We start from the raw sequence: 16,256 nt of genomic DNA on the forward strand, positions 1-16,256 counted from the left end.
AGTTTGATACTCTGTCCACTTAATAATAGAATAGTAATAGTTTATCCTCTCAGAGCTATGACCTCCTCAGTCACAGGTTCGTGGCCAGTTTTTCAGTACCTGACATGAATTCTGTCCTGTGGAGCAGGAACTAAATAGAAGCAAAGAGCAATTGTTCACACTGTAACATTCATGTTAGTAGTATGGTTTCTCTTTAAGATTTCAGGGACTAAGAAAGGAAAGAGATGCCTTGCTCAGTCATCATCAGAGACTTCCTCTTGCAGTAGATGGGAATTAACATGGAGACCTGCAGCTGGAACATATACAAGCACTCAGTGACTTTGTAACTCTCAGTCCTAAACTGGATGTTTTTAGCCAACTCACTCCCTTCAGGGTTAAGGGAGCTATATGAAAGATGAAGCAGGCAGATTTTAAAATCCAGTAGGACTGGATGACGCCAAGGAAACAGTGTCTTTAGACACAACAGGAGTGATACACATATGAACAGTGACTTTGGCAGCAGACACAGGGCCCACACAGGTTCAAGCACATACATTCCCATTCAAACAATATTCCACAAACTGTCGAAAGTGGAAATATAAACTACTCTTTGAGTGTTCATTTTCTTTAGTTATTTATAAATAAAATAATAGAATCAGAACCAGATTTTTCCCTTTAAAGCTTAGCATGTCGCCTACTCTGGAAAGGTAGGATACACGTGGAACTAGACCTACATTCTAGGCTAAATGCTAAAGGATTTAAAAGTGAATACGCATGCTCAACAAAGATGAGGAAACACACACTAACACTCGGATATTTAAGATTGCATATTATCCAAACAAAGACTGTACATGTATAAGTCCACAATGTCTGACCTGCTTTAAGAAATTATCTAAGAAACATGGTCACAGATAGTTTCTGAGAATTTTTCAATAGAAAGTGATGCAACATTTTTCAAATTTTATAATTTTATAGCATAAAATATAAGCAATACTATCTACAATGGGCATCCCCTGCAAAGGGAAAATTAGCCTCTCCAATGGCGTTTCACTAGAGATGCTAACCACACAGGTAGGCCCTGTGACCAGCAGAAGGTACCAAACCAACACAAATTCAATGTTATTTTTGTAGATATTTTGTCCCATATTCCAGTCTTTGAAAGTATTTCGTTTTATTGGTCGTTGCTTGTATATTGTGGTTTCTGCTTTTATGTTTTTGTGGGTTTGTATTTGTCTTTCTTTCCACCATGCTTTTTTCTTTACTCCCTCCCTCCCTTCCTTCCTTTCTCTCTTTCATTTTTTCTTCATCTTTTTAAGAGAGAGAGAGAGAGAGAGAGAGAGAAGGATCTCAGAGAAGGTGGTGTAGGAGAATGCATCATCAGAATATATTGTGTGAAAAATACGTTCTTTTCCAATTAAATATGTGAGAGAGGAATAAAGACACTTTTGTGACTTTGCCAAATACAGTCAAATTAAAAGTTAGAATTAATTCATAAAATAAAATTATTTTTCTTTATATTCTTTTTTATTGAAGTTGACAAAACTTTTGATTGACAATGTTTTATTAATTGCATACAGCATAATATTTTGATATATGAAAATATAGTGTCATGTCTTAATCAAGTTATTAATTATTAACTAACTTAATCCTCATATTCTACAGTGAGTATTCTTAACATCTGCTCTTCTTAATTTTGATGTTTATAATGTATTGTTATTAACTGTCAGCACAATGACATGCAATAGAGCTTGTATTATAATTATACTTTTTATCCATAAATTTTCTTCTCTGAAAACTTTCTACATGTATATAACACATTTAGATTACTTCCCCTGCTCTTCTTTCCCCCTCTCATCCCTTCCAGTTATCCTTCATCCCTAGGAATCTTTTTCCCATATTCATCACTTTTATTTTGTTACCATTGAGTTTAATCTGGGCCTTGTGTGTGACTATAAGTTATGAACTGTCATTGGTACTGCAAGACATGTTGATTTGTATATGATTTGTATTTTGATATCATAATATCAAAATAAATGCTGTGACATTGTTAAGGTTTACTATTATTATTATTATTAACCTGCCACTTAATAGGTGTTTGCAACAGTTTGTATACTTTTACAGAGATAAATTTTGCTCACTACAATTATGCCAAAAGAATATTTCAAGTTTATACATAGAGTGTGTACCAAATTTGAAAACATTTTATTCAGGGCAAGCAAAAATATAAATCTCTAGTTTATTTTATAAGCACCAGTAGTCCTACCCTAAAATTGATTTTGCCTAAAAGACTGAGTTACTTAAGAAAGCATATAAATTTTGTGGATTCTGCATGTGTTTCTTGGGTAATTTCTCAAATAGGTTGGATGCCATTAACCTAGAAACCTATAGACTTTTTGGAATTGTATCTGATTTTAAATATCAATGTTTATGTATACTTACTCACCTTTCTTGAGTGCATTCGTTCACTTTAGAGTTTGGAATCTTAGCCTAGAATGTGGGTCTGCTCCCAGGTGGATTCTGCCATTGTAGATGAGGCAAATGCTAATCTGCTGACGGGAAAAAGCTGGTTCTGATTCTTCTTTGTGCAATACTTAAAAACAACAAACAATCAAAAACTCCAGTTTGATTTATGTTTTCTCTGTTGATATTTTGTTGAATATGTAAATTGTCACTATTTTGTGTTTGCTGAAATAGTATCAGTTACTATGAAATAATTTTTATATTATAGAATATTACACTTAAAAACATCACACATTTTTTGGCAACATCACTTATCCTTTATCTCTAAAATCCTTACTCAAGCTCAGCTTGAATTCCTCAAGCATATGCACTAAGAAACCTGGAACAGCCCAGCAGCTCATCTTTAATCTTATCTCATAATTTTTAATGCAGTTCTTTCTTGTATGTTTAACTCTTTGAGTATTTTTTTAACCTTCATCAAATCATTAAGTAACAATTAGAAACAGAGTAAGAGCTACCCACTCTTTTTCAAATTTGCTAGCTAAAAAAACAAAATTATTTGTCCACAGAGATAATAAATAAAATATACTGTCAACAAAAAGTCATGTAAAGTATGTATTATGTTTTATGTATTTTGTAAAAATAGTTACACTTGGTTATAATAAGCATAAAGCAAAATGAGCAGCTTTATTGAGAAGGTTACAAAAGTAAACTGTTTTATTTCTTGTTCCACACAGTTTTTCATGTCTTCACTTCATGCATTGTGCTCACATCAGTCCTGATGTTGCTAGTATGCTTGGTTTGACATAGGATTTTTTTAAAGTATGACTTTATGTTTTGGTGACAGATATTCCACATGACATATGACCTCGCTAGTGCAGTGGTGAGAATCTTCAACCTCATTGGCATGATGCTGCTCCTGTGTCATTGGGATGGTTGTCTTCAGTTCCTGGTTCCCCTGCTTCAGGATTTCCCACCGGACTGCTGGGTTTCCCTAAATGAAATGGTTGTAAGTAACTCATGCTGTTTATTTACTGGATTTTCATCATTGTGCCCAAACTTCAATTATTTCTGCTGGTATGGTTTTCCTACTCTTCCATAAAGGCTTTCCTTCCATGGAAGTGGAATTGGATGACCAGGGTTTCTAGAACTAAACCTTATTTTTGTATTCCTGGGAATGTAAATGCTGCAACATCTAGTCTTAAAAACTTTATTACTGAGATCTACATTATTTACATGATATAAACACACATATAACCATGATACAATGTGCCTTCAAATAATAATAATAGGAAAAAATCTAATCTTCACTGTGCAATATATGTTAATGTTTTTAAATTGTAAAATATGATTTTAGCTAAGTATATTAATATATATTTTAGGAGACTATGTACTGATATGAGATCTTACATTCATTTGGGTCTGTTCGCCATTTCATTCACATCTGCAGCATCAGAAAATTTTTCTGAAAACCATTTTTTAAACCGTGTGTCATTCTCCTGGTTGATATTTAATTATAAAAGCATTTGGTGTTTTGTAAACCCCACACATAGTATGGACTTTATGTTTTCTGACCTTCATTGCTGAATTTAAGTTCAAAGAGATTTTTCTTCCTCTGTCCTCAGTGCTATCCTAGCCTGTTTGAGCTGTTATAGAGCTGGGCTGGATAATTTATAAATGACAGAAATTTGCTTTTCATAATTCAGGAGTCTGGGAAGTTCAAGACCAAGGGACTACCATGTTCAGTCTCCAGTTGCAAAATGGCGGCTTGTGTTTGAATCTCTTGGAAAGAGGAAAGCTATTTCCACATGGCAGAAAATACTATTTTTCTGAGGGCTGGCTCCGCATGACCAGCATGACTTCCATTAGTTTCCATCTGCCAACCTTGTCAGGTCTTGAGTTAAGTTTCCAAAAGGTAAATTTTGGAAAACACATTAGTCCCACAGAAGGGGCTAGGAAAATACCTGACACATTAATTTCTTTTAACTTACTGCTCATCATCAAAACTTAATAAGTATTCTTGATTGAAGTTTATATAGAACAATGCAAGAAAGGTGAATGAGTTGGATCACCTTAAAAAAATCTCTAATGTTTCCTTTATCTGTCATTTATCCTTGAGGAAATGAAATAAAGATATGACAAAGCCAGGAATAAAAGTACTGACTGGGAGAGGAAGATGAGGTACCATTGTCAGGCTACTGTAGGATGTGGAGCAGAAAGATGAGACCTAATGCCAGAGATGATGCATCACTGATCCAACTGCAATACATAATTTGACAAATAATTATTATTTTAGATATTTTTAGTTATGTTCCAGAAAAATTACAGTTACCATCATCAAAAGAGTATGAGAACTCTTTGCAAGTATTTTTAAAATGCACATAATTGTGTGATTATATTACAGGGCAATATATTATGTATTGAGTTCAAAGCACATTTATTTAAGCATATTTTTATATCTTTATTTTCTTTAAACGTGACTACAAGCAACTGTGTATGCCAGAGACAGAGAGACAGAGAAGAGATCTATTCTGCCTATCAGTGTGTGTTGTGTTGTGTTTAATATAATAAAAGCGTCAACCTTCATTATCTCCACTTTTGTACAAAATAACCTTATAAAGCTCAACATCACTTTTTTGTTTTTTTATTTATTATTTATTTTTAGAAAACTGAAATTTTTAGAAATCATATAAATAGGCTGTTACACAGATAGAATATAGTGTCATAGGTACAGTTCATTACACAGATAGAATACAGAGCCTAGGAACAGTTCATGTTTATCCAGCTCCACAATGTCTATTCTGAAGTACACTAGAATATCTTTGACACATGGTATTATAAAACAGTTAAGAACAGTGATTAAAAAACAATCTTAATCACAGCAGCAGTCACTTCTCTAAATCCAGTGTCTGATTCAGGATACAAAACAAACAAACAAAAAATCAAACTCATGGTTTTCTCTATTTGTGGAAAATCTAATTTGAAAGTAATAACTTGAGGCTAGAAATCAAGTTGTAGATAAAAAGCACAAGCCTTTAATGAATATGGCATGATAATTATGATATACTTGTCTTTGGCACTATGTTAATTGCATGTCCTTAAGTATTACTAAGACCTGCACACATATTAAAATCCTGCACCTAAATTTGCTATATATACTGATCTTTCTATCTTTATATCCATTTAGTTTGTTATTAACACAAAGCCTGTGATTAGAAATTTCTGTTCCAGGCTTTGATTAGGAATTTAAAGTTACCACCATAACTATGCTATACATTTTACTGTTTAATATAGTATAATCGGTTTAATATAATCATTGTTATGCTAACTTTATCTAATTTATATTTTGTTACATGAAAATAATTTTGATTCCTGTTGGCTAATTTCTTTGCTCATGAATTTATAAATTTTAAAGTAACTCTTATAACAGTATATTGAAGAAGCCAATGCATGAACTTAGTGGATGGCTTAAAATGAAGAAAAAGAAGAAGCTGACTTAAGAGATACAGCAAGAACACGGATTCTTCTTGTTAGACATTTGCAATATTTGCTTTATTCCATGTGTGAACCAAATTTGAATTACAAAATTCTTTCTGAATTAAGATCTTGGACTTGGCAGATAATTAACGTCTGAGAAAATGTGTTACATTTCCATGCCATCTTCTAGTTGTGCTTGCTTGTAAAAGGAACTGGGAATATATTAATTTATTAAAAAATGATTAAGGTAATAACATTGGATTCAATTACATATGAGAAATATTAATTTTAAGAATATGACAAGATAAGGCCACAGTATAATTTAGATTGCTTATTAATTACCTGAATCTAAAATACTTTCATACCATATGAAATATCATTTTGACATAAATATCTTGCAGTGAAACATTACTTATCTACAACAAGATTTTTCATGGTCGAGCCTGCAGGATTACGGTTAGGCAGTCCATGTCTTCTACCTACAGTTTTTCAGATGAATAGTTGGGTATTATCTCAAAGGCTTTAACACAAGCATATTAGGACTCCAAAATATTCAGCATACTCCTATATGGAGTTTTACTTGTTTTCTAATTGGAACATGTTATACTAAAAAGTGTTGCATCATACAGAGTTAGTTTATGAACATAATATGCAAATAATCCATGTAATCAAGTGTAGGTAAATGACATGTAAAATAATGTGTAACATTTTCATAACTGTAAAATGGAGAATGTATTAGAAACTTGGGGCACCCAAGTTTCAGTGAATCAAGACTTGGACAAAACTCAGTATATTTAAAAAAGAGGCAGTTACTTGGTCATAGCAAACATTCTGAAACAATATATTTATTCTTAATTGTGTGTGTTTGTTTTACTATTTTGGTAGCATTTGGTTTTAAAATTTCATCTAGTAAGTTATATGAGAATATTTTTAAAATATTGAATGTCTTCTGTTTTATTGAAAATAATTTTTTTCTCACATAATATACCTGATAATAGTTTCACCTCTCTTTAATTCTCCCATTTGCTCTTTTCCTCACCTCCCACCCTTTTCTCTCTCTCATTAGAAGTCAAACAGGCAGGCTGGAAAGATGGCTAAACAGTTAAAGGCTAGGCTCATAAGCAAAAATAAGAGAAGACAAACAGGCTTTTATAGGATAATAATATAATATACTACCTTATAAAATAAAACAAAAACTAACACATCAGAATTGCTCAGGAGAAGCAAATGAAGAAAAAGTACCTAAGAAAAGGCACAAGAAACAGACCAACTTTTTCGTACACTCAGGAATCCCAGAGAGACACCAAACTGAAAGTAATACTATGTACACAAAGGGCCTGTAAGTTAAAAAAGGGAGAATAAATTTAAAAAACAATACGTTAAAAAAATCTAAAAGTTTTGACACAACATTATGAGAAAAAGAACCTCCAAAGATGCTATTGTGTTGCTCATCTAATACATACATGCAGGATATCAAGAGAGTATTTTGTTGCTCTAATGAGACTCCCTTGGGGGAAATTACATTTTAATTGACAAGTGACTATCAATTAGAGCGTGCTTCTGTGTTAGGGATAGGTGTATGTGTTCACAGCTTTCATCTGTCGAGCCTCATCTAGTGCAGACCCATCGACAACCTGCGCATGCTACCTCAATCTCTGTAAATTTATATATGCATTGATCATGTTGATTTTATACTATTTCTGCCTCCACTTCTGTAGGCTTCCCTGAGGCCTAGGGTGAGGGATTTGATGGAGGCATCCCAATTAGAGCGTGGGTATTCCAAGATCTCTCACTCTTTGAGTAATGTCTCAGCATTTGTACCCATCAGTTGTAAGAAGAAGAAATTTTTCTGATGATGACTGAAGAAGATACCCATTTATGAGTATCACATAATATCATCAAGAGTCATTTTATTGATACATTCATTTCAGAACAGTAGTATTTGGTTTTCCCCTAGGTCCTTGAGTTATCTACTCTCAGATGTAGTAATATTTCACTTGTATTTTAATAAATAAAGTTTGCCTGAAGATCAGAGATTAAGACAGCCTCCCTAGTCAGCCTTACAAACCAGGAAGTGGTGGCACACATTTTTAATCCCAGTAACCACATTAGTTTGCAATAGAAACCGGGCAGTAGTGTTGCATGCCTTGTTTAATCCCAGCAATAGAGACTAATATAAGATGGGAGGAGACAGCTCTCAGGCTCAGTAACATTCTGAGGATTCCTGGTGGTATGATTGCCATTTCAGACTGAGGCAGAGGTAAGAGCTAGTGACTGGCTGTTTTGCTTTTCTGACCTTCAGTTTGAACCCCAATATCAGTTTCTTGATTTTTATTAATCGTGCTACATTCAGGTTCTTGGCCACTTCAGCAGTGTCAGGTATGAATTCCACCTGTGAAATGGACTTTCTGTCAAATCAGATATTGGTTATTCACACAAAATTTGTGCCTCTGTTGTACTAGTATATTACTATTAGTATATATACATAATACAAGACCATTGTACATAAAGGGTTTGTGCCTGAGATGGTTTATATATGCTGCAATATTTGGTAGTGTGCAGAGCATCTTCTTGTACCAAAGATGCTAGCATATAGATAACAAGGCTCTATGTAGTAACCAGATCAACTTCTCTGTGTACAATGATGTGTGTAGGTTTTGTCTTCAATAATGGGGCCTTGCTCTCAGTTTGTGGAGAGCAATCTATAGTCTTGACAACACTCTGGATTGTTTGATTGTTTTCATGAGACTCTTTCTTACCAATAACCTAATTAGGTATAACAAAATTCTGATACTGGAAGTTTCATTTGATAACACAAAATAATTAACTGGGGCTCTGTCTTCCCCATTATTTGATGATTTCAGTCAGATTGACTCCATATATGTATATATTTTAGGAAATTTCTACTATATTAAATTTCCATACTACCCCTCAAATGCCCCTTGATTTTAACTATAATCTCTCTGTATCCCCCCATTCTCTTCTTCCCCTTCCTCTCCACTTGATTCTCCTGTTTCTGTTCCCTCCATCTATTCATAACTATCATCCTATTTCCCTATCCAATGGAGATCTGTCTGCACATAGTCACCAAATTCTCTTAATGTATATCTAACCTCTGTGGTTCTATGAATTGTGGATTGGTTACTATTGACTTAACAACTAATATCTACACATAAGAAAATATATCATAATTTTCTTTCTGGGTCTGGATTACCTACATTAGTATGATCTTTTGTTGCTGTTCCATCCATTTATCTGCAGATTTCTTGATTTTTTTTAAAGGTTGAATAATACTCCATTGGGTAAATGCATCACATTTTCTTTATTCTTTTGTTGAGGGCTATCTAGATGGTTTTTCAGTTTCATGAGATCCCATTTATTAATTTTTAGTTCCTGTGCTAATGGTGTTCTGTTCAGAATGTCCTTCCCTCTGAGAATGAATTTAAGGCTACGTCCCATTTTCTCTCTTATCAGTCTCAGTGTATTTGATGGTCTTTGATCCATTTGGACTTGGCCCTTGTGCAGGGTAATAAGTATGGGATTTATTTGCATTCTTCTATATGCAACGGTCCAGTTTGACCAGAACCATTTGTTGAAGATGCTTTTGTTTTTTTCAGTGTCTATTTCTGCTTTCTTTACCAAAAGTGAGGTGTCTATAGGTATTTAGATTTATGTCTGTTCTTCAATTCTACTCTAGTGAATGACTTTTCTTTTTTGTGCAAATACCATCTTTTTTTATTGTTATAGCTCTGTAGTACAATTTGAGTTCAGGGATAGTGTTATCTTCAGTAGCACTGTTATTACTCTGGATTGTTTTAGCTGCCTTAAGTTTTTCTGTTTTCAGATAAGACTGATTTTTTTTTCACTTTCAAGATCTGTAAAAATATATGTTGCAATTTTGATGGGGATTTCATTGACTCTAAAGATTGTTTTTGTTTAGATGACTGTTTTTACTATGTTAAACATATTGTTCCATGATCATAGGAGATCTTCTCATCTTCTGATAGTCTTCAATTTCTTTTTCAACGTCTTAAAGTATTTAACATATGATATTTTCACTTTCTTGGTTAGAGTTACTCCCAAAATATTTTATATCATTGAGGTTATTGTGAAAGATGTTTTTTATGATTTTTTTCTTCAGTCTGTTTGTCATTAGTATGTAGAAAACTACTGCTTTTTTTGAGTTAATTTTGAATTCATCTATTTTTTAATTTGAAATTATTGCTTAGTTCCATTTTTGAGTATTACTACCCTAAAAATAATAGGAATAATCATGAATTTTACATTATAACATTATTTTTTGTAATTCTGATATAATAATTAATATATGCATTATTTAATCTTGACAAATCCTATTCTATAGACTACATTATTGGTCTTAACATGCATGCTCCAAATTCTTTACCAACCTTTTATACATTATTCACTCAATAAGTAGCACTTGTTCAAGAGGGTAACTAAGTATCCTTTGAACTGTATTTGCAAGGCTGCTAGTCTACTAATAGAATAGCTTATAGTGTTTGCTTTTATAACTTCTATATTTATTTTTTCTTTACGTGTTACCAACTCATGGCTATAAATATCATAATCCCACATAAGAGATGCCCAAATAAATGTGCTTTCTGTGATTTTTGTTTGTACACTAATACAATGTCAACACTGTCAAAAACAGATTAACGTGTGAATTAATAACTAACAAGACAATCTGCTTTAGAAGATGTAATAAGTTCTGGCCAGTATATAAGTAACATGCTTAAAAATATAAAAAAATCTTCACATATATATAATATCTAAGAGTTCCAATTATAAATGCAGGGTACTACCCAGTTTTACCTTCATTTAAGACAGTGTAGAAAGCATGCTCACTAATAACCATGCACTCTTACAGTTCGTTCCTATAAAAAGCAATCATGGTCATAGTAGCCATATGCTGTGTGAGCCTTTGTCAATTTTCACTTGTGTGTTCAAGCATTGAAAAGCTGGTGTATCAGCCTTGTCCTCTTTTTTTTTATCAGAAGATTGGTCTTAATTTGTAAATAACAAGAGCACACTCCACCCTGATTTTGTAGAGATGCATAGGAGGAAATGCCAGCAGAATGGATTGGAGAGACACACCTTCCAGAACAGTTCCTTCTAAACATTCTATGACTCTGTATATATCTTTTGACTCTCCTGTACTTGGATCTTCTGCTGTGAGCTGAGTGTATGTTAGTTCTCCTTTCATTTAGATTATATGTGGAGCTCCTCCTTATGATAGATACTATCTATGATACCAAGCATACAGGGGAGAATGAGACTAAGTGGTATACTCATCAGTCCCGTTTTCAAACAGATGTTCCTTCATCCCACTTTCCACTGGGTGTGGTCAACTGTTCAAAGCTTAACACAATGTGAGATTTACTCTGAAAGAATTTATAATTCAATTCAACAGAAACCTATGTATGATTATTGTCAAAGTAAATCTAAATTGAGGTCTTCAAAATATATGGGCTGTCCCAAAACCCCTGAACATGGGCCAAGTGTTGTAAAATAGTATATGTTTTCTATTAACCAATCCGATCATTCTTCAAAATTACAAATCTTGCACAGTCTCTTTCACCATTACTTAACAACCCATACAGTGATTTTTCCCTCAAATTTCCTAAAGATATGTTAGTGGTAACCCTGTCCCATGCATTGATTATTATGAAACATTGTGAGGTGTATGAACCAAAGAACCATACAGTAGTAAAGTACTCATTTCAACTATCATCATCCAGTTTTATGTCTGTGACCTTGAAAATAGTGACATTCAAGTTACCCCAGATAATCCCAGCTTAACATCTGCAATTGTCAAATAAACATGTAGAGGCACAGTATAAACAACTGCTAATGACTCTTCTTCTAAATAAATAATTTGAGAGGATAAAAGCAATATGCAGGATTAAATTATCTACTGATGATATTCTTGAAAAATTTTAAAGTGTCATGCCCATTCAACTGCTTAGATAATGACTGGTTCTCTTAAAGTCACTAAACTAATAGACTTAAGGAAAAATACTAAGCCAAAGTAGCAAAGAATTGAAGGAAAACATTTCCCCTCTCTTGGGGTTTAATAATCTACTTTATATTTCAATTTCTCTGTATTAGAATTATATTATTACAGTAGTATTGACTTTTTTGTCCAAAATAGAATGTACTGCCTTAGCAGAGTTTTTAAAAATGTCCTAACAAAAGGTAAGTGATTTGCTGACAAATCATTGCAGCTCTATGGGGAAAAATGCATTCATAGCCAATATGAACTTAGAATAATAAAGTAGGTCAGCAGCCTGCTGAGTGCTGTGGTTTCTCTTTGCCGTCTTTCTGTCCATTAGGAAAGTCTGCCTGGTTAACACCCCTTCTTCAACAAACACGGCACCTCTTCAAAGGAAAAGAGTTCATAAAGTGTTTTCTTCCTTCTTTTTTTTGGGGGGGGGAATATTTGATGGGAATAAGCATATGGAAACAAATTCTAATGTCTATTTTGTTTGTAAATAATATTTGCAACGCAGAAAACCTTAAATTGAAGTACAGTTCTTTAATGCAGAAGAATAAAACTTTAATTGCATTTAAATTTTTGACTTTTACTCTGCTAAGTTACCTTAGAAATTTCTGACCAAAGCATAAACTTGTAGTTTACTTGTCAAAGTACTTCCCTCGTATGTAGCAGCCCCCGTGTTCAGAACATTGGCTTTGATCTTCAACAACACTTAGAATTTTTGTGATAGCAGATGAGTTTAGTCTAAGAACTCAGGAGGTGGAGATGGGACAATCAAGGTCATCCTCAACTGCACGTGGAGAATTAGAGAGCCACGTGCGATACATTGGAGCCTGTCTTAATCAAACAAACACTGAACAACTCATAAGATCTAAACCTATTATTCTTTTGTAGGACAATTCTTCTTTATTTCTAAATCTTGTATGTACTTTGAAAGAAGTTCGAATAACTCAAGCTTCCTCGGAATGTGCCTGGGCATCTCTAGTGTTGGACATATAATACATAAATGCTGCATCTTGCCCATTATTGCACTGATTCTTAAACCTAAGAAACAATTGGTTAGAAGAAGCATCTGTTAGAGGATTACCTCAAGAGCACCAACTAAAGCTGATGAAGGAACTAACTGCCAAGGGCAGGCCTCGACAAAAGACTTCTTACCAGGGTAGGGGCATGTAAACTGAAGAAATATAAGTAAAGAATATAGAGACACATAAAAATGATGAGACAGAAAACATATAAAGTATCAGGAGGGCAATCCAATGATTGAAATCATTTCTTTTTCCACAGCTTCTATATCCAACATAAATGGGGGAGAAGGTAACAAAAGACTTTATTAACATGATACAAAGAGAACTCACACAGTCAATGGCCTTATCTCTCTGAGACATTAAATCCTTAACATTCTGTCCTCTGGGTAGCTAAGGTGCTGTAAGTCACTTATACTGGAGACTGACCTTCCCTGCTTGACCTCATAGTTACAATAGAAAGAAAAGAAGTACATATGTATATCCTGACCACCAGTCAGGATGGCATTGAGCTATCTTAATTTCAAAGGAGCCAGGCAATCACCTCCTGAGTTAGGAGGTGCAATTATGCCTGTCAATCTCCAAACTCTCTGACCATCAGACAAGATGGAAATGGGCCTGCATTTTTCCAGCCTCCACAACCAACGACCACCAGGGTACTGCATTCCTTGTGCACAAATTTATCTCTCTTGTTAAACTAGTTTTCATAGATGCTCTTGATGCATGTTGTTGAAGCATTTACAGATGCTATGTAAAATTTTGTGCAGAATGAAATGAACATAAAATGTACATATTTTCTATTTTTTCTGAAAAATAGAAGACTAACTTAGAACTTAGAAGAGTTTATTCACTAGCAACAAGCCAGAGGCATTGACCAGAAAAGCTGTTTACCAGATCTCATGAGTCACTCTAAAAGCACCTTATTATCATATTTGTAACCTCATCTGGTCTCATCCATGATGAGCCACACAGGGTACATGTCCTCAGAAACCAGCTCTTGAATTGTGTGAACCACTTCAATGATATGGGAGATCATGGGTGTATATAGAAAGCCACAGAACCTTATATATTTTTGAGTGATAAGATTTCTTCTTTTACTGTTTCCATGAATCTAAAGATACCAGACAATAAGAGGTAGTGATAATGACTCCTGTATTGTACATTATATAGATTTGTGATTCCTGAAAATATTTTGATTTCATATGGGCTGTAATAAAGTGGCTCCATTGTTTTCATTGGGTGAGTGGGAATCAATAGAATATGAAATGGGCGTTTCTTTATTATATATTACCCCATTGACAGGCTACACAGACATCATGCAATTTATATAGACTTCTCATGTTTCCAAAATGTCCAAGATTAGCAGTTTCCACTATATAAAAAGATATTTCTTTATAAACATGCAAATGAAAGTGCCTATTTTATGGGAGATTATACAGCTACTACCCATATGGAGATTATTTTATCATTTTTCTCTTATTTCATTTTTTGCCTGTCACAACACTCTTATAAATGTTGTTCTGGAAATATACTACAGAATTAGAAGCATGAGTAAGCTGTGTCCTAAGTAAGGGATATAAGAAATAACATCAGGAATGCTTCCTGATTCACAGTGTGAATATTTCATAATCCCACTACAGACTTCTATTTATTAGTGTTATTTATTTTTTAGATGTAACAATCTAAAACTGAATATTATGTGACAAATTTAATTTAGTTCAGAATTTCATGGGGTCAACCAATTTTACTTGCATTCCTACAACTATTATTGCTACAGGTGATTCATCAAATAAGAGCTTAATATATAACAGGTTCATTTCCAGTCATTTTATACTTTGAAGATACAAGTCGAACCCGGTACAATCAACATTCAAATACTCCTCCAGTCAGAGGCCTCTGAAATCTAGCTCTGCTCAGGAAAGATGAATGAAAATGTGTCTCTCTTCTACGTTCGAGTATTTCCTACCATAGTAATGGAAACATTCCCAGTGCACCAAGAATAGATGCTGTATTTGCACCCGTTTGCTAAAGAAAACTACAAAAGAAAAATTTGGGAATCTGCCATGCTACATTTGTGACTCACAGGGCACACACCAGTGAAAAGCAATGCATTCTCTATCAATACCATCTTCAGGGCCATATTATAAAGTCCAGAAAACAGTCTCTCAATATACACCAAATTGGAGAGCAATTATAAGATCTACTATAAAATCCACAAAAGTAAAGTAATTGATATGTGTTTTATATAGTCTGGACCATTATGACCAAAATGATAATCCTAGATCTTTTTTGGGAAGGGTTTCTAGAACACAACAGAACTGGGAATACGTCAATGCTGGCTATTTAACACTTGCTTTTCATAAAGCAGAATGCTGAGATCTGAGTCTGTATGGTAGCAGAAGTGATGGGAGTCCACTCTGGCCAAAATTAAAGAATGGTTTGTTTAGGGTTAAGTATTCAGAACCTGACAGCAAACATGCCAATAATGTAAAAGTAAATCTGAATGGTATCATATTAAAGGAGACCCACGTTTTATGTCATGGTATATATATATATATTTCTCCAGCTCCCGATTCTCTTACCTATACTGCCAATGTAGCCTTGGGCAGTTGGTCTAAGATCTTTGTGCCTTGATTTCCTCTTTTAAATGTGTGACAATAATACATAGAATAGTTCTTATATTTTAACACAATATGCAGTATGTATTATGAACATTTGCAATTTTGTGTAGGTGGATGATATCTCTTTTCTATAAAATGCTATAGAATATTTTTATTTAAAACAAATGTTGTTTGGTTTCTTAGCTGTGTTTTCTTTTACTCTGAGAAAATAGCCTGGCAGAAACAACTTAAGGGAAAAGAGATATAGCTGATTACATTTCCAGGTGATAGTCCATTGCAATGGGGAGCCCAAGGTGTCAAAATGTGTAGCATTACATTGTATTCAAAGTCAAAAATCAAACACCACGTATTAATGCATGGAAATCTTATATTCTGGGGAAACTCCCATGCTCTGCCTTCTGTGACTCTCCTTCCTGTGAGCTAAAACAAACCTCTATTCCCAAAACGATTTTTTAAGGGCATTTTACCACAGCAGAAGGAATCAAAACTAAGAGGAGTTGTGGATGGAGCTCAGGGAGCAGAGGAGTATTCTAGTGTGCATTGTGCCTAAAAATGTTCAGTCTCTAAACATGGCATGTTGGTGCATGTCTGCAATCCCAGAATTGTGGACATGGAGATAGTAGATGCAGAAATTCCAGTGTGTGTGTGTGTGTGTGTGTGTGTGTGTGTGTGTGTGTG

The 16,256-nt window shown here is 34.0% G+C and overlaps 1 protein-coding gene across 1 annotated transcript in view; it reads left to right on the plus strand.

Moving 5' to 3' along the window:
* Window positions 1-16,256, plus strand: part of Hcn1 (hyperpolarization activated cyclic nucleotide gated potassium channel 1) — a 350,116-nt gene that overhangs the window by 194,571 nt on the left and 139,289 nt on the right. The window contains exon 3 of the mRNA XM_005356829.3: window positions 3,287-3,448. Coding sequence (XP_005356886.1) covers window positions 3,287-3,448 — 162 coding nt within the window. The remainder of the gene's footprint in view (window positions 1-3,286; window positions 3,449-16,256) is intronic.

The sequence above is a fragment of the Microtus ochrogaster genome, chromosome 19, assembly GCF_000317375.1.
Source record: "Microtus ochrogaster isolate Prairie Vole_2 chromosome 19, MicOch1.0, whole genome shotgun sequence".
NCBI classification, from domain to species: Eukaryota; Metazoa; Chordata; class Mammalia; order Rodentia; family Cricetidae; genus Microtus; species Microtus ochrogaster.